Source organism: Zootoca vivipara, chromosome 9 (assembly GCF_965207765.1).
Source record: "Zootoca vivipara chromosome 9, rZooViv2.hap1.1, whole genome shotgun sequence".
NCBI lineage: Eukaryota > Metazoa > Chordata > Lepidosauria > Squamata > Lacertidae > Zootoca > Zootoca vivipara.
In genome coordinates this window covers 41042077-41060903 of record NC_142592.1, presented here as the reverse complement: position 1 = coordinate 41060903, position 18827 = coordinate 41042077, and the positions used below count along the sequence as shown (strand labels likewise).

The window sequence follows — 18827 nt, the reverse complement described above, 5'->3', positions numbered from 1 at the left end:
TAAAATCTAGCCTAGTCATTGAAAGGCCAGTGAGACTACCGTAGCAGGCTATGAATATGCCTAACCCTTGCATAGCTGAAGTCAAAGATGAAATGAGCTTACTGGTTTTAGCCTGGTCCTGAGAGAATTTTTGGAAACCTTTTATGGTTTTCTGTAGCACAGCAATAATAATTGCAAGAGATTTTTGAAGAACAGAGGTAAAATCATTGGAGTCCTCTATGATTTTATGCCAGGGCAGGGGTCTTTTGGAAGATTGCTTTGATAAAGGTTGTTGCAGCATTGCGGTAGTTAGAACTGTAAGTTTTATTTAAAAAAACCACACACTACACAACACATATTAGATGCTGTAATATAACAGAACCATGTGAGACTAAGTTGGGTAGCTGAATAACAGACAAAGACTCGGGGGAGAATTGATCTGCATGTGAAGGGTTGTATCCAGTACAGTGGTACCTCTACTTACAAATAACTCTACTTACAAATGTTTCTACTTACGAACGGAGCTCCATCCACCATCTTGGATGCGGTTTAGATAGGATTTTTTCTACTTACGAATTTTCTCCCAATGCATTCCTATGGGATTCGACTTACAATTTTTTTCGACTTACGAATATGCGTTCGGAACGCATTAAATTCGTAAGTAGAGGTACCACTGTACTTTTTTTCTTTTAAAAAAAATGTTTGGGGTATTCTCATTTTCCTACTCATATTGAAATACCTCAATGAGGCCAAACTTAGATTCACAAAATGTTTATGGGTATGCGTACCCCTGCGTACTCCCAGAAAAAAGTACTGGTTGTATCAGAGATTTATGACTGCATTATGCCAGTGGTTAGGCTTCTGTATCTGCGTGGAGGCCTCTTCAATATCATGTTGGTCTGTCAGCATACATCAGAATCACCAGACATGGCATGGCATCTCTAGTAGTGTTGCTTTTGTCCACCTATCTATATCAGCTCTGTTTACCTTTGTTGGTCTCTGGGCAGAGGAAGTCTAGCGATCCTACTGCCCTTTAACCTGCCTCAGCATGACCTTGCCTATTGTAGGAGGAAAGTCCCAGCCATGGTGCTTGAATCCAGGCATATCAGCAGTTCTCTGCTCACATGCAAGCAGATGGTTGCATCCAATTCCACCTGAACTTCCTTTTATCTCACTTATAATCAGACCACAATGCTGCTTATTTGTAAATCCTGTTTCTGTCAAGTTTTTCCTCTACACTTCTGGTGGCAAACTTGTCTAGGCAAGCATCAGCAGCCTTTTCTACATTTTTCATTGATTAACTATGTTCATCATGTCCATCTCAGCAAACCACAGCCCATTAATGGTGTATCAAGGCCATTTCACGGCCAGTAGTTTCTTTCCAGCCTTGCATTTGATCTACATCTAGGACTGGTGCACATGGTACAGCTACTACCTGGGAACCACCAAAATGTTGCTTTAAGTGATATGGAAAGTTAGTTTTTCAGGGTTTCTCCAGAGGCAAAATGGAACATCTAGAATGTATGTGGAACTGTACATATAAATGACATGAATGGGTTGCTTCCTACAGATTCACAATCTAGGGGTGGGGGGCTCATTTGCGCTTGCCCCATGCCTAGAAAGCCCAGGCCTGAACAGTTTTCCACTTGTCCCATGCTTCTTAGCCATGGGCCTGAGTGCTTTTGCCCTTGCCTAACTGCTTTCCCCTGGAAAATCTGCCCTTTAGCAGCAAAGCAGAGCAAAACGTCAGTCTGAAGAAGACCTGATTGATGCTTACTCTGATTCAGTGGTAAGGATAAGGTTTTCCCAGGTGAAAGCAGCAGGGCAAGGACAATTCTGGATAAGTCCATGGAGAAAGAGAGAGATGGAGAGAGGGGAGGGGGAAGGAAAAGGGTCTAAGAGAGAAAATGGACAACTTTGCACCGGGGTAAGACAAAAATAAAGAACCCCTCACCTAAGAGTAATATAAAAATACAGTTAACCTAAATACATAGAAGTCAATTAGAGCACCAAGAGGAAAAAGCAAAATATGAGGTTTAAGTCATTTATTAAAATTGAACAAACAAATATCAAAAAGCAGGAGACGTCTATACACAAGTGCCATTGGGGGTGGGGGTAGGGAGACACTAGTGCAGGTACAAGGCTTGCCCAATAATGAAGCTTAAAAGATAAGTATCTTAAGTGGTAGGGGACGAAAGAGGGACAAATTGGTGTCCCTGGGCCTTCTGTTCACTTGCCCTGTTATTTGCTGGCATTCCTGTTGCTGCTGCCACTGCCAGCCACTCCCCCATCCAGCCAGCAAGGAAAGGCTCTCTGCTCCCACCTCTGCCTCCTCATTTCCTTTCTCTAAGGAAGGCACCAGGAGCAAACCTGTGCTGCTGAACTGATTTTCCCCAGCAGCTAGAAATGCTGTTTAAACTCACTTTAAAAGAACTTACTATTTTTCTCAACTGAGGAGAGCAGAGGAGGAATACCGTACAAATGAGGGGACGGGCAGTGGCAGGGGCGGGGAGAGGGTGGGTGGAAAGAGGAGTTGGCGGAGTCATGGCAGAACCCAATGTCTTGTGCCAACAAGGCATCTTTTAACACCTCAAAGACTGATAAATGGTAGTTTCTAAAGTGCCACAAACCTGGGGTTTGTTTGTTGTTTTGCTAGAGAAGACAAAGGTGCCATTATACTTATTTACCTGGGAGTAAATGTGCATAGAGTTGTGTTGTAAGGGTTCCACACATCTCTAGGCTGTTATCAAATTATTGCGTAAAGGGGAAAAAATAAAAGGGAATTTTGGTGTGACCTCTCCAAGTGAAGCATTAGGAATTTCAAGGGGATCCCAAAATATAGCAATAAAAGTAGCAGAATGTCTCCCTTGTGAGTGTGTCAAACATCCCTAGCTGGCCGTCATTACATAATGAACCATTTATGTCCAGGGATTCACTGTATGGATTGGTATATTTCAGCATGCTGCTACACAAATTTTTATTATTATTTTGGAGCCTTTTGTATTGTGGGGAAAACTGACCAATCCATGTGGTGAAAGCTGCCACAAAGTGCAATTTAAAGCAGGTCCATCTCCATGTGGCAGCTGTAACATGTGCATTGCTTGTAGTCAAGGCTGCTGGAACCCACGAATATTTATCAATTTAAGCTATTTTTCTTTCAAGCATAGTGGTAAAACTACCATAGTAGCTTCATCCTCAACCTACATCTTCAGGCATTGATGCTACTGTCCAATGAAGATTTGGTGCACTTGACCACTGTACTCAGTCAAAGGGAAATTATTTTCACACAAGATTTAACTGCTGTGACTATAGGGCTATATTTTACTTTGTACATGGGACCAATAGGTGTGAGGAATGCAGATTTGTTTTCCTTGGTGGAGGAACTGTGGCCTGAGAACTCCAAAACCAAGTTTTAATGGTTTGAATTTCTGTTGAACAATTTCTGCCTGCATCAATCTAAACAGTAAAATATTGTTGGTCACTTTGCTGCATAGCAAGATTAACATTACAGTTTCGCCCTCAGGCTGAGCTGAGGAGGTCCATTTATTTTAGGAAAATTTCCATCTATATTATAGCAAATCTAAATTTACATGGTATAGTAAATGCTGTTCATAAAAGAAAAAGCAGAGATATGCGCACACTCTTTGTCAATATGGATCTTTGCTTTTCTAGCTGAGAATGCTATGGTATTTCATAGCCTTTTGCTGCAGCCATTGGTATTTACAAATATGAAATAATATTTTGCTCCGTTCCAGTCTGCCCAGATCAAATGCCACCCAAGACACACAAACTCCCTAAATAGCACTCTGCTGACTATGACTACTGCTACTGCTACTGTTATAAATGTGATAAGAAAGCAAATGCCCCATAGTAATATTTTGGCTTCCCTCTTTTTGGGGTTCTTTAATGTTACACGTGGATCTAGACAACAAGGCCATAAAAGAGACACAGGTGCAAAGAAAAAGATATCAGTGGAATCCTACTGTAGTCTCTGAAAATCCTACATTGCCATTGTGCATACTGAGATGTACCTAAAGTATTTTGGAAATCTAGATCCTCTTGCAAGCAAGTTCATGGATAATTGTAGATTACACTAAGATTCTTTTCTTCTTCTTCTGGCAGAGAAACTAATACAAGCATGGTAAATGAATGTAGCCTAGATTCTCCTGGTGCCACTAGCTTATGGAAGTATCATAATGAAGTCCTCTTTTCATCTGTCCAGTCCTGGTTGAGATAAATGACAAAAAGACACATACCAGTGATGTAAATGTTGCTAGACTTAACTTTCTGTGTTCTATTGTCGGATTAAAGAAAATGTCCTTTGAACAACTGGTTTATTTGCTTAGTTTTCCTTACCAACACACACACACACACACACACACACACACACACACACACACAATCACTCCATTTGGGTCAGAGTTGGTACACATGACACCTACTTTTAGCATTATTGTGTCACATATATTATAACCCTACAACCATGGGCTGGAACTTTCCCAGCTTGGAGAAGAACAAGAAAAGCTTCGGGCAAGTGAACCCTGCTGCCCACCCCCTCAGCACAGGCCTGGTTGTGTGAGCGTTGATAATATTTTATGAAATACTCCTAGTCCTTTGAGAGAATGTTTCCAGATAAATACTGTTCAAGGCCATCCTATATGTGCTTGTTGCCCTAATAATATTTGTAAGTAGATTTTGTCATTTATAAATTAGCAGAACGCCTGCCGTATGGCTGAAGTTATAACACACTTTTTACGTTAAGGAACCCAAGGTTGCATGACTATGTCTTCAACATACACTACGAATGCAACATAGTTGTATTAAAAATAGTCTTAATTGATTCAAAGGTAATATTAATATCATACAGTCACAGCTGCCCTTGTGAATTGAACTCTATGTATATCTCCAAAGGGCTCAACATCTGACATTTACCGTAAAGCTGCTATTTCCATCCTGAACAAAGTGGACTTCTAAAATCACGATTTGTGGTTTTGTGTTTTTTTACCATTTACATAAGAGGCTTGCCGCATCAGACCCATCAAGTCCAGCATCCTTCTTACCACAGTGGTCTACCAGCTGTCTCCAGGAAGCGTACAAGCTACCTAACATCTGAATTGTGCTGTGATCTAAACCACATAGCCTAGGGCTGGCTGATCAGAAGGTCAGCGGTTTGAATCCCTGCGACGGGGTGAGCTCCCGTTGCTCGGTCCCAGCTCCTGCCAACCTAGCAGTTCAAAAGCACATCAAAGTGCAAGTACTGTAGATAAATAGGTACTGCTCCGGCGGAAAGGTAAATGGCGTTTCCGTGCGCTGCTCTGGTTTGCCAGAAGCGGTTTAGTCATGCTGGCCACATGACCTGGAAGCTGTACGCCGGCTCCCTCGGCCAATAATGCGAGATGAGCGCGCAACCCCAGAGTTGGTCACAACTGGACCTAATGGTCAGGGGTCCCTTTACCTTTAGGCATGAGAGGAGATGGGATATGAAACAAGGTTTTGTGATGGGGGTGGGGGGGTGAACTTGGCTACTTTTTGGAGCCAAGTACAGCTATAGGAGCACAGTACAACTGTTTTAAGGTATTGTGCCATATTATGTATGATATAGCAATATGCCAAACTGTTGCCAGGAGTATAGCAACAAGTTACTGTACTGTAAATGCAAACAGAAAGAGAGAAGGGTAAGAAAAACAAGCCTTGAACATTTAAAAAAATGTTATAGCACCAGTGTTATCAAGAGGTTCCAGAAGGGCAATAATGTTGGTCTGCAGCAAAAAACAATACAATCATGAAGCGCCTTAAAAACCAATGCATGTATTATGGCTGTAATAAGTTTGGGTTCAATACCTTGAGACAAGATTTAACATAGTGAAGTTTATTAGCTGCTACAACAACTAGGAAATGTCTCTGAATCACTACAATGGCTGATGGAACACCTTTGGCGGACTAGAGTCCCCTTCCCCAAAGTTATGAAGCGTATAGCGCGCACTGGATGGAGGAAATGTAATCCCTGCGGTGAGATGGAAACGCAAAGTAAAAATAAAATAAAATTAAAAATAGAGTAGTCTGTATCCCCCCCCCCATTTCGTTTTCCTCTGACTTCACTGTTGACACCCCACTTCCACACGTTGCTGGGAATCGCAGGTAGGCGAGAGGTGAGGTGGGTTGGCTGTTGCGTCCATGCCCCGCTTTGCCGGCTTCTCACACCAAAGGACTCTTTGAAGTCGCAGAACAGGTTCCTAGAATGGTAGAGCTGGAAGGGATCCGCAGGGTGATCTAGCCCAACCCCCCGGAATGCAGGCATTAAGACCCAGATACATTTGTTAGAACTGAATACGCCGCTGAGTTTAGGTTCTTTATTGATTTTAAGCTATGGGGAGATCTGTCCCTGCAGCTGAAGGACCTCGATAACCCGCTCTGCTCGTTTCCCCCTCGCCTTCCCGGCGCCCCGCCCGCCCCATTCCCCGCCCCGCCGAGAGGCGGGCCTGTGCGCCGTGAGGTCACGGCCGCGGCGAGGCCACTCGAGCGGCGCTTCGTATAAGGGACGAGGGAGGAGGGCCGTCTCGGTCGGCGGCGCTATTGGCCGGGAAGATGGCGGTGAACAGGCACCACGCGCCGGGCGGAGGGGTGATCCCGCCCAACGGGGAGAGGTAACTAAGGAGGCGAGGCGAGGGTAGACGTGGAGCGGGGGAAGGAGGAAGGGGGCGCCATTCCTGGCCTCGAGGGGGGGGGGGTCTCCAGGTGGGCCCTCGCTCGTGTTTATTTCGGAGGAGACCGCGGGCGGCTTCTCGAGAAAAGTCGCCCCTGGTTCGACCACCGAAAGCAGCGCCAAATATTTCCCCAGGAATTGCGATTGTGACGCACGCGCGCAGCAGTTAACTGCCCGTGCCTTCTTCCCTCGGGCTCCTGCCCTGTTGATGTTCATGGGTGAGGGGGGGGCCTTGAAAGTTTTAAGGGGTAAAAATCCCTTGATCTGTGTTGTTGTGGGTAGATAAACTCGCTCCCTTGCGGCGCAGCCCTAAAGGTGTTTACTCGGAAGTAAGGCCTTCTGTTCTCCGTGGCGCCCACTTGCCCCTTCGCATACTGTACTTAGGGTCGGTGCCTGAGGCGTAAGCTGCTGCGCAGGCTGATTCAGTTCGTGACATTTCCTCCTCTTCAGCCCTCGGTGGGTGTGACCCTCATCCGTGCTTTCCCTTTGTCATGTGCTACACGCAAGTTACACGTTGATCCCCCACAGTATGAGAGAGTGGAGACCTGTGTACATTTATTTCCTTAATATTTCGCCTGCCGGGTTGCCACTTTACCAGAGGTAAAGTGACTAGCATGCCAGTGAAGCATGAAAGAAAAATGTCGATTTTACCAGTGTTAACAAAGTAATGCTAAAAAACCAGTTACATTCCTTTGAAGCATATTTGAGACAGACAGGCTGGGGGCAGCCATTTATTCCCTTCAGTAAAGGAGATATCCAGTGTTTGGGATCTTGAGTAAAGATCTCTTGCCATTTTTTCCTCATAAAGAACCAGAAAGTATCTTAAAAGTAAGGGTGCTGTGAATTGATGTATACAAGTGTGGTTTTCCAGGTGGTTTTAGTGTCAGTTTTTACCTCACTGGGTAATTGTTATCAATTGATAACAATTGTTATCGATAACAGTTGGCCAAAAATATTTGTGGCAGAGCTCATCTCATTAATGTGGCTGTGATTTTGGTCCTACCGAAATCATGCATTTAAAGCATGTGACTTTCCCCAAAGAATACTGCAATGGGAACTCTGGTGTAAGACTGTTAGGAAATGTAGCTCTATGAGGGGGTAAACTACAGTTCCCAGAATTCTTTAGCGGAAGCCATGTGCTTTAAATGTATGGTGTGGATGTGATATTCAAGTTGCTCTCTGCCTTTTTATGTGTAAACAGAGCACCATTGGTTTTTTAGGTGGTATGTGCATCAGTCTCCTGCATCTGTCAAAAATTACTTGCTGGATTGGCAGCATGCCAGAAAAATTAACTTGTGAATGATTGGCCCTCAAATTGTATCTAAGGGGAAATAATTATTCCAGCCTGCTGGCTAGTTCACTTGATCTGGTAGACTTCATAGTTGTCTTCTCGAGACTTTAGTTGTTATCTGGCCAGGGCAGATGGAAAAGCTCTTGATAACCATCACAATACTGGTATCTCTTTCTTACCCTTGTTCCTGTTATTGCTGGAATTGACATGTTACGTTCCCAATGTAAGCTGAATTTGACAGATGGAGTAGATATCCCTTCTCTGTGCTGTCCCTATTCCTGGCACAGGGTTCCCACAACAACTCACTGCTGAGATTTGAGCTACCGTCTTAGAATCGCAGAATTGTAGTTGGAAGGAACCATGAGAGTTATCTAGTCCAGCCCCCTGCAATGCAGGAATCTCAACTAGATCATACATGACGAATGGCCATCCAACCTCTGCTTAAAAACCTCCAAGGAAGGATGGTCCACCACTGCTTGTGAGAGTCTGTTCCACTGTTGAACTGCTCTGTCAGAAAGTTCTTCCTGATGTTTAATCAGAAACTCTTTTCTAATAACTTGAATCCATTAGTTCATGTCCTACCTTCCAGAGCATGAGAAAACAAGCTTGCTCCATTTGACAGCCCTTGAGATAATCTGAATATGGCTATCATATCTCCTCTCAGTCTCCTCTTTACCAGGCTAAACATACCCAACTCCCTTAACTGTTCCTCATAAAGTTTGGTTTTCAGACCCTTTATCATATCGGTTGGTCGCCCTCCTCTGCACATGTTCTAGCTCAGGGGTAGGCAACCTAAGGCCCGTGGGCCGGATGTGGCCCAATCACCTTCTCAATCCAGCCCGCGGATGGTCCGGGAATGAGCGTGCTTTTACATGAGTAGAATGTGTGCTTTTATTTAAAATGCATCTCTGGGTTATTTGTGGGGTATAGGAATTCGTTCATTTTCCCCCAAAAAATATAGTCCAGCCCACCACGTGGTCTGAGGAACGGTGGACTGGCCTACGGCTGAAAAAGGTTGCTGACCCCTGTTCTAGCTTGTCAATATCCTTCTTTCACTGTGGATATTGACAATTATATTATTCAGTTGATTATTCAGCTTAATGACCAAGAACAATAAAAGCAGAGTAATGGTGAAGCCAAGTGCATGTTAATTGTACTTGCAAATTATGAAAATGTAGTACAGAGTCCAGTTTGTTTTCTAATCAGAAGATCAGGGTTAGGAGAATTTCAGATGCTTGAGAAAATAGACTGGCCCAAGACATTTTGGCACACAATGTCCTCCCCACCACCAGGGAAGAAGGGGTGAATGAAGATCTACATCAGGAACAAGGATGGTAGTGCCTCTTATTTGCCTAGAGGTGGTATGTGGCGGGGAGTCTGCTGAGGGACACAGCTGATCTGGCCTCCACAGTTGTCATGGCCACTGCAGCAGCAGCAGGCAATGCATTTCTTGAAGGTCAGATCTGTGGATCCTGCCCTCTGAGGCAGTTTTCTCCCCTTGCCTCATGCATGAGCCGGCCCTGCTTGCATGCAAATTTATATGTTGTTGCATATTGTTGTAAGTTTCTGAAAGCCAATGGAAGCATTATTGCATTTTTGAAAGATGAGCTGAGCACCTATAAACGACAGTCACAACAGGATTAATGATTTCAACTTAATTATTAACAAGTTTTAAGTTTCCACTGTATTGACTGTTAGTGCATCATTTGATCTATTATTTATTAATTTTTGTCCCACAGCACCTGTGCTTCAGGATCACTTATAACAAAAAACCTGACACTAAAAGCCACTAAAAGACCAGTTACAGAACAGAGCACGCAAACTTTGTTGGCAGAATGCAATTCAGTTGACTTAGAAAACTCTCACTAATTGGCTCTGGGCTAACAAAAGAGCTGGAAGGGAAGCCAGAGCGAGTTAAATCAGTCACATGATTCTTAGCTGGTCAGTGAGAGAGCTAAATTGAAAGGCATTGCACAGCTCTTTCATAACCTGTTCGTGAGCAGTAGGTCACCAGTAAAATTTCCCTGAACAAGAAATGGTTTAGGGATATCCTGATGAGAACATTCAGAACTTTTTGCAGAAAGAATACATTAAATTAAATTTTAAAAGGCACACACCACAAAGACTGTTCATATGGGATTTTCCCTAGCTAGTATTCGACACACACTTGGAAGGATGCAAAATGAGAGGCAGCTGTAGCGCACATCACATGGGGATCTGCCTTGTCAGGATAGAGCTCCCAGTTCTGCTCAGCTGGCAGAAAGGAGAAGGGTTCCCCCCCCCCCAATCATTCCCCCTAAACAGCAAAAATCAGTTCTTCAGACGGGGAGGCTGGGGAGGCTTGCTTTTCCTCCTGTTCACTAATTGAAGCCTTATTGTCAACTGAGTAACACAGTTGGATACAACCCTCAGGTTGGGGGGATGGGGGGAGTGGAGGGGGGGAGCCCCTTTGCACAAGTAGAAGCCCTTGTTAGGTAAATCCCATCCACCAGATTCTCTTACATCCTGCTTTAGACTTGAAATGACCGTTTAGTGTCTGAAGGGGAAGGCAAATACTGTATATCTGCTGAGTTTGGTTTTACTTTCTGGGCTTGGCAGTGGCTCTCCCAGTGAGTATTGTAGAGTTGGTTCTTCACCGATTAGTTCTGGCAGATTTGCCCACTAAGAAATGCTAATGTGGCCATATTTTTTCTCCTTCCCTGAAGCATTCTCAAGCACTGTAAAGATGTGGAGCTGACCTTCTCTGATGTGACTGGCAAACCAGAGATCTTCAAAGGCACCAAGAAAGGAATGGTGTTTCTCACTCCTTACAGGGTAAGTCTTGAGTGAGGGCTAGTTGCATCTTAGACACCTTTTGAAGGGTCATTCAGTCAGGGCAGCAGTCACTTGTAGTTTATCTAACTATGGCTAGTGTGAGATTCTTCAGTACATTCTTTAGTATGCTATCAGTGTAGGTATTTTTTTCTACATTTAGTTGAAATAGAAGTAGTTTTCTTCTTTCAGGCATTCAGCATGACTACTACAAATGCTGAAATTTTCTAGATTATTTTCTTCTGAAATTTCATGTTGGCTTAAGATACAAGAAGGCATTCTGACTGACACAAGATGAAAGCTGTTTTTGTGGGTTGTTTGATGTTCTACATAAACCTGTCTTTAAATACTGTTCAGAAACTTCTGCTGGTATAGAATGCCACTTCCCTTTTCCAGCCCCCACCTCTCACTGGCCTTACTTTGCACCTTCCAGGAGTAGTGTTGTTGTTTTTGCCTGGTTGGAATGTGTCCTTGAATTCTGATAGTGCCAGGATGGAGGACAGAAAGAGTGTGTAGAAACTGGCAGACTCTAGTGTGTTCAGAAAGAGCATGTGGCGCTTGGAAGGTAACCCAGAAGAGAATTTGGCCTCAAGATGAAAAAGATTCCCACCCTTTTCCTAAACTTGATTAGGAATATGCCAGCGAGAGGTCTTAGTGGGGAACCTCCATGCTCTTAAGAGAGGCCTGTCTCAGCCCAATTTTGTAGACATTTAGGAAAAGGGTGAATACATTTGAGTGGGGGGAGGGACGTCTGTAGATAACTGGTTATGATTCCTAATTTTTTATTTTAATATTAAATAAAAATTCCTGACTTAAATCTTCAGTTGATGGTTTGATATGGAGGGTTGGCTTTCTCTTACCTTGAAGAATTAGTTATTTGTCCTGGATTGTTTGGTACATTGTTTTATATTATTATATTTTTATCCCTGTGTGTTAGCTGCTTTGGGCCTTGTATAGAAGAGAGAGCACGTGGTATAAGTTTGATAATTAAATGTATTGCAGGTTATTTTTGTGTCCAAGGGTAATGACCCAATGATGTCCTTCATGATGCCCTTCTACAAGGTGAAAGGATGCTCCATTGAACAGCCCGTATTTTCCGCCAATTATATCAAAGGAGTGATAGAAGCAGAACCTGGAGGTATGTACTATACCTTGTGGTGACAAATGTATTTATTGTATCACTGAGTTTAACACAGGTTGTGCAAAATGATTTATTTTTCATTGGTCTTGAAGAGCATGATTGCATAGGAAATGTGGGGCAGTGTCCCATGTGACTATCACATGTTAGAAATTAGTTTTTCCTGTGAGTTTGTGTGTTTACTAAAAACAGACCCCTCCCTGCCGAGTTTGATTGTCTTTCAGCACTTCATAAAAGAACATATCCTCTTGGCTTGCAAATCATTATTTCCATTGTAACTAGTGTAGCAATGAGGATTTTCACTTCAGTCTTTTTATTATTATAGTTTGATTTGGGAAGAGGAAAAAGTTGTTTTATTTCAGAAACGTATTTTTAAAAAAACTTTCATTTCAGTAAATGTTTTCTTGCCAAGTTATGAAGGATGTTTGCCGGAATAAGAAAGTGAAAGATTCTGCTGGTAGAAATTCTTATTTCTCTTTCTAGTTAAGTTCCAGACCCTGATTAAATTAATAAATTCATGGAAAACATCAAATTTATTGGTCTTTCAATCAAGTTACCCATCCTCCAGCCTTAGCAAATCAAATGCTAATTTTATATAGAATTTTTTTCATACTACCTAAAATAAGATGAATCTTCTTTGTATCTGTAAGGGGGTGAAACCTAGTTTGCAGGAGAAGTACTTGATGGGTTAATACTGGTGTTAATACTATACCTTGGTTGAAACTATTCTTGATTTCACTTTCTTACCCAGAAGTGACCAACCTGTTGTTGTGCCCCCTCCCCTCCTTGGTGTTGTTAGTTTAGTTTCCATCATTCCTGACTAATGGCCTTGTTGGCTGGGGCTGGTGGCAGTTGAAGTCAAACAACATCTAGAGCTTCCCCATCTGTTTTAGCTACCTTTCATGCCATCAAATTAAAATACAAATGCTTTCATTTGCTCAGTAGCATGTGGTTCCAAATTAACTCTATTAACTTTAATCTTTGCAATCTCTTGGGAAGCTGTCTTAATTAAAATTTAACCTGGCTTGTTTTTCTTAGGTGGCTGGGAAGGACAGGCTTCATTTAAGATGAGCTTCTTCAGTGGAGGTGCCATAGAGTTTGGGCAACTGATGTTCAAACTTGCTAGTGATGGTAAGATTCTCTCTCCCCAACTCCTCAAATGCCATTTGCTGCTTAATCTGTAGTTGCTTTGCTTTCTGGTTTTGCTAGCAGTAGCTGGCCTCTAGTTAGTTAGTTAGTCTGGCTGCCTCCATTTAGTGACCTGTTCATTTTCATCCTCATGGTTCTGTCCTGCTCTAGGTGCAAAACTGGCAAAAACATCAACAAGGGAAAGGAATTTTTTTTGCCTTAATCAATTAAATGTAGACTGATTTAAGACATTGCCATAAGAAGTCCAGGGTTTCATGTGCTGCTTTTAGCTTACTAAACGTATTCCTCTTCAGCTTCTAGGGGAGTACCTGCTCAGAGTTTTGGCTATGGCTATGCTGTTCCTGGGGGCTATGCCCCTCCGCCTTTTGCAGGAGGATATGCACCTGCACCAGGGGCCTATGCTGCACCACCACCGGGACCCTATGGTTATATGCCTGCACAAATGAATGGATATGGACCAGTTGCACAACCTATGGGATATACATATGCTCCTCCTCCAGGTAAAAATTCCAGCAGATTGCATAAAAGAATGTCACTAAAAAAGGGCAGTAGTAAATACAACCAGACAAAATATATAACTATTCCATGTAGGTGAGATGACTAATGCTCAAATCTAGAGAATATCAACAGTAGCATGAAAGTGGAGGGGATCCTATTCAGTGTAGAATTATTGGAACACACTAAATGTGGATTGGGTCATTTCGCTAAACAAAGTAAGACTTAGTCCTTGACTTCAAGTATTGCATGCATTGTTTTAGTAGGTACATTCTCCACAGTACATCTGTATGTGGTGACTCAGCCTCTGCTGCTGCCTTGCTGTCTATCCAACCAGTGGGAACAGTTGCTGGATCAGTATTGGCTATGTAGTTTGAACAGCAATTGTCTCAGTTTAAGCATGTAACTGATATGGGGAAAGCTCCCTGAGAGCTTATGGGAAAAGAGGATGAAATGCAACATGGGAAAATCCTGTCCTGGTGAACTGCTCCTCCTTGAATATTTCTGTGATGTGTGTGTAGACGTGGCATCTGTTATCTGTCCTCAGGCATGTATCCAGCACCTCCGGGGATGAACTCCATGTACATGGCTCCTCCTCCTCCATACCCCGGCCCTTCTGCAGGACCTTCAGCCCCATCTCAGGCAGTACCTTCAGCTCCTAGAACTTGGACAGAGCCAGGAACGCCAGGTAAGATTCCGGTTAGAATGGGGGGAAATTGGATCAGTCTCCCAATGTATCTTTTTTTAAAGGTTTTGAATAATTTCATTTTTGAAGAGAGGTGAACTGTTGAGCCGTGAGGAGTTACCCTGCTCTAATAGCCATGACAGCCAATGAATCTGTGAAAATATATTATTATTATTATTATTATTATTATTTATTATTATTAGAATTTATATACTGCCCTATACCTGGGGGTCTCAGGGCGGTTCACAGAATAAAAGCAAGATATAAAACCACAAAACACCTAATAAAAATAAAAACAGCAACCCAATACCCCCCCCCAAAAAAACCCACATTTTAAAAGGGCATAGGATGTAAATCAGATCAACCAAATGCCTGGTTAAAGAGGAACATTTTTGCCTGGTGCCTAAAGGTGTATAATGAAGACATCAGGCGAACTCCCCTGGGGAGAGCATTCCACACAGACGGGGAGCTACTGCAGAGAAGGCCCGTTATTGTGTTGCCACCCTCTGAACTTCTCAAAGAGGGGGGCACATGAAGGAGGGCCTCACAAGATGATCTCAGGGTCCTGCTAGGTTCATATGGAAAGAGGCAATCCTTGAGGTATTGCGGTCCCGAGCAAGCTCTCAAAAGGTTTTAGGATCCCAGGATGCTTGTTTACAGAATACAATCAGTCTAAATTCCAGCTGGCTACCTAATCCTGAAAAAGTGCTGGGACTACTATTTGTATAAGTGGATATCTCTCTCTCTCTTGAAATTTTGTTTCTTGATCTTTGTCTCTGTGGTCATTGTGGCATCTTTTCTCCTGTTCCCTGTCTCCTCAGAATGAATGGTGTTCAGCATGTCCCCAAACCAACTGCTGCTGAGTCTGGTCATGTCCTAATTCTTTCTTGCTGACCCTGCAGAATCTGCTCTTTTGCCTAATCTAAAAATGGTGCTAAAACAAGCAGCATTTGCTTTGTGAATATAAATAGTGTGGATTTTTGTATTTTTAAAGAAGCTTGATTCTTTCCTTCTGCACTAGGTGGCAACAAAGCAACAGAGGCAACTTCCAGTGCATATTATAACCCGGCTAATCCTCACAATGTCTACATGCCTATGGTAAGGAACCTCACTAGGTGTGATGGGTATAGGGAGGAGAAATAGCAAGAACTCTTGCTATGCTAGCAATCAGCTGAACATAACTTGCAACTGGTTGACGTATACAGTACAGCTTCTTACAGCACAGTAAGCATACTTGGTATCTTTGCTTCCTGTAGTAGAGATACCAGCCGTACTAAAAAATGGGGAGGGCCGAATGTAACAGCACATAGAGACCCTGAGCTTTGCCTTTTTTCCATCTGCATAAACGTCAGTGAGGACCTTCCCCACAAGGGCTTCCTTTACTTCATACTCATGGCTGCCAAGCTCATGATATCGCATTACTGGAAGGAGGCTGATTATCTGTAGACAGATGGTATGATGGATTTTGGAATGTAGTTCTGTTGGAAAAGATCACAAATAACATAAAACCCACGAGAGGCAAATCAGAATCTATGAAACATATTGCAGTTTCATAATTAGCTTCAGATACATCCAAATCTGACGCAAGATGGCATCCACTTTCTTGGTACAAGATTATTTGATTGATTCTCCTTTTAGCTTTGATGCTATCTTGGAATAACGTGAGAAATGCTCTCTGTAGCTTATTTCTTTAACCTGTACTGGCAGCCAACAAGACAATTTTTGTTACAAGTAATAAGCTCATTTGTATTACTAGGTTTTTGTTCTTGCTTAGTTTTTAGGATATGTGATTAATGTTCTGTGTCACTCTCACTAACCTATAAAGCTGTGATAAAGAGCCATTTCAGTTGAAACTTTACACACTCACACGCACAAAGAGTGTGTGTGTGTGTGTGTCTTGAATTCTAAAGGGAATGGCTGCATTAAATAAACATTAAAGAGTGCACCCCTCCTTTTAAAAAAATGGTGCGGTTGCAGCCATGTGTTAAGTGCCATCCTATCATCGGCATGTGCAGATTATATAAAATTGTGTACTCCATCATGAAGTGTATTGCTAGGGGGTACTGGACTTAAACTTGTATTGAGAAAAGAACAAGATACTTGTCGGTTGAGAACCCTCATATTAGATGTCTTGCCCATTTGAACATGACAGCTTGTTCACAAAGCATGTTGAATGGGAATGTTGTAATGTAACAGAGCCTTACATTTTTTTCACTCCAAGCATGATTATAGTGTGCTGAAACTACGAAATGAGCAAAGTTTTGATGTGTTTTGTAAAAAAGGTGACCCATGTACAGTGGATGAGCCACATTAATGCTGTCTCCATTTAATTTAGGATCAACCACCTCCTTATTCACCACCTGAGGAGAAGAAGAACAACTGAGAAGAGCCCAGGGGCTGTCCTCCCATGTTTTTGTCCTAGAAGATTTTGCCATTGCCGCCGCCTCCTCTTGGTTCTGTATACTCTAGGTCATCCTGTGTCACTAACCTGCACGATGTTGGGTGACTCTTCAACACCCGCTGTTCTTGAAACTTTCCTCATGGCAATACAAAAGAGCAGCGACAGTATTGCTTTCCTGAGTACTTGCTTTTCTCTCCTGAGACCAGAATAGAACAGCCATGACTATTTTAGCCCTTGGTTTGAAGGGAGAGGTGAAATATGCATAATGCAAATGAAGCCACATAAGTAGGAACAAAATACTGAAGCTCTCTATATGGAACAAAAACACTTGTACACACAGATAGGAGTATGACAGGAGTATTCTGCTTCCATGCATCTCTGCTTGTGAGCATCAGTGTGGCATGTTACAACTGCATTAACTCCATGCATTTTTAAAAAAAAAATCTCCATGCAGGTTAATGCATGAGAGGGAATTCTATAAATATGTGGAGGCTTATCTTATTTTCTAGGAAAGTAGCAGAGAGGAAATCTCCAGTGATGTATAAAAAGATGGCCTGGGGAAGCAACCAAAGGGCTAACCAGTAGCTGTCTTTTTGAATATGTTGGTGCATCTCCAGCTTATCATGATGAAACTACATCTGGCTCTGAAACAAACATGTTCTCTACACTTTTGCAACCTATCCCTTGCAAGAGGATGCCTGGGGAAAACTTACAATCATGTGAAATAACATGTACAGTCATACCTTGGGTTACAGACGCTTCAGGTTGCGTCCCACGCCAGACCTGAAAGTACCGGAACAGGTTACTTCCAGGTTTCGGCGCTTGCACATGCGCGGAAACACTAAATTGTGCATGCGCAGAAACGCAGAACCATGTGTGCACAGACGCAGCACTGCAGGTTGCAAACGTGCCTCCCGCACGGATCATGTTCGCAACCCGAGCATCCACTGTAATAGGTTTCTCTTCTGCTGTTGGACCAGTGTATCTAAAAGTGTATCCTGTCTTTTGGTATAGGGGATATTGAGAAGATCTCAAATTCAAGAGAGGCCAGACTATCTGTCTGATCATCTAATTCCTAGTGCAGCTGAGAAACCTGGAAAGGATCAATTTATCTGAACTGGAACCAAAGATGTGGCTTTATGAAATTAGTCGTTTGGAGTTGAGGGGTGAAGCTAAGCAAAAAGTATAGGGTACAGAAATAAGAGCAACCCACCCATGTCAAGCATTCTGGAAACACAACCCAAGCAGAATGTCTTGGTCTCCTGGAAACCAGCCAAATCCGGGTCCAGAATGTCTTGGTACCCAGTAGCAGCAAATGCAGCAGAGTCTATTTAATAGGAGAGTACTTTATAGAAAAGAGCTATTATTCTAGCAAACTCCTGAGATAGTGAAGCCATTTCTCCTTGCTCAGCCAGCTGAGCTAGGCACTAATGTAACTAGAAAGGGCTAAATGGTGAATGATCTGGGTGAGAGGAAGTATTGAAACTCACTTTAAAATAAAGGCATGTCAGACTTGCTTTTGAACAAAGTTGGAAGAGATGGCAAATGAATTAGGAAGGGCTAAAAGGATGTTTGCCAGCAAGCAGCGCACATTATTGTGGTTGCTTACATAAGCTGTCGCTGGTTTAACTTTTATTTTTCACATGATAATCCCCCCTCTATCTGTTCCAAAGAGAACTCTTCCTCCACATATAATGGAAAATATAACTTAAGTAAAGCCTATTCTCTTAGGATATCTTTTCCTCTCCTCTAAAGGGGCTCTATTTTGCAAGAACCATTCAGACTAGTTTGTATTCATGGATCCCTTTGTGACCATCTTCCCTTTAGTAACTGAGAATATTACTCAGTATAGCAGGCATAGGGTGAAATTTTTTAATAACTATTTTATTCTAAATCCAAGAAGCTTAACCACTTTCCATAACTTAATAGTTTCCTCTGTAATATTTTTGGATTGCACTTTAATACAGAAGTATTGAAATCTTCATATTTGTATCTGTGGTGATGGTGTGGACAACCTGGTTTTTTGTGTGCATGTCTGCGTGTGTGTGAGAGAGAGAGAGAGAAAGAGAAAGAGGGTGGGAGGAGGAGGAGTTTCTTTCTAAATGAGTTGTATTAAATACTGTTCTGGCATGACATTACCAAATAGATACCTGTATTCTAAGAACTAACATGCAA

General features: G+C 42.6%; 1 protein-coding gene across 1 annotated transcript; it reads left to right on the top strand.

Moving 5' to 3' along the window:
* The first annotated feature begins 6496 nt into the window (after nt 1–6496).
* Nucleotides 6497–18634, top strand: WBP2NL (WBP2 N-terminal like). Its single transcript, XM_035126680.3, has 8 exons — nt 6497–6623; nt 10679–10787; nt 11787–11922; nt 12961–13053; nt 13365–13571; nt 14114–14254; nt 15273–15349; nt 16587–18634. Exons 1-8 carry the CDS (start codon nt 6565–6567, stop codon nt 16632–16634), a joined length of 870 nt encoding a protein of 289 aa, XP_034982571.1. The 5' UTR covers nt 6497–6564; the 3' UTR covers nt 16635–18634.
* The last annotated feature ends 193 nt before the right edge of the window (nt 18635–18827 follow it).

Bases quoted from the DNA above. Each gene is read 5' to 3' on its own strand.
- WBP2NL (XM_035126680.3), top strand. From the start codon at position 6,565: ATGGCGGTGAACAGGCACCACGCGCCGGGCGGAGGGGTGATCCCGCCC. The intron at 11,923-12,960 runs GTATGTACTATA...TGTTTTTCTTAG, and splicing joins GATAGAAGCAGAACCTGGAG to GTGGCTGGGAAGGACAGGCT. The intron at 13,054-13,364 runs GTAAGATTCTCT...ATTCCTCTTCAG, and splicing joins GTTCAAACTTGCTAGTGATG to CTTCTAGGGGAGTACCTGCT.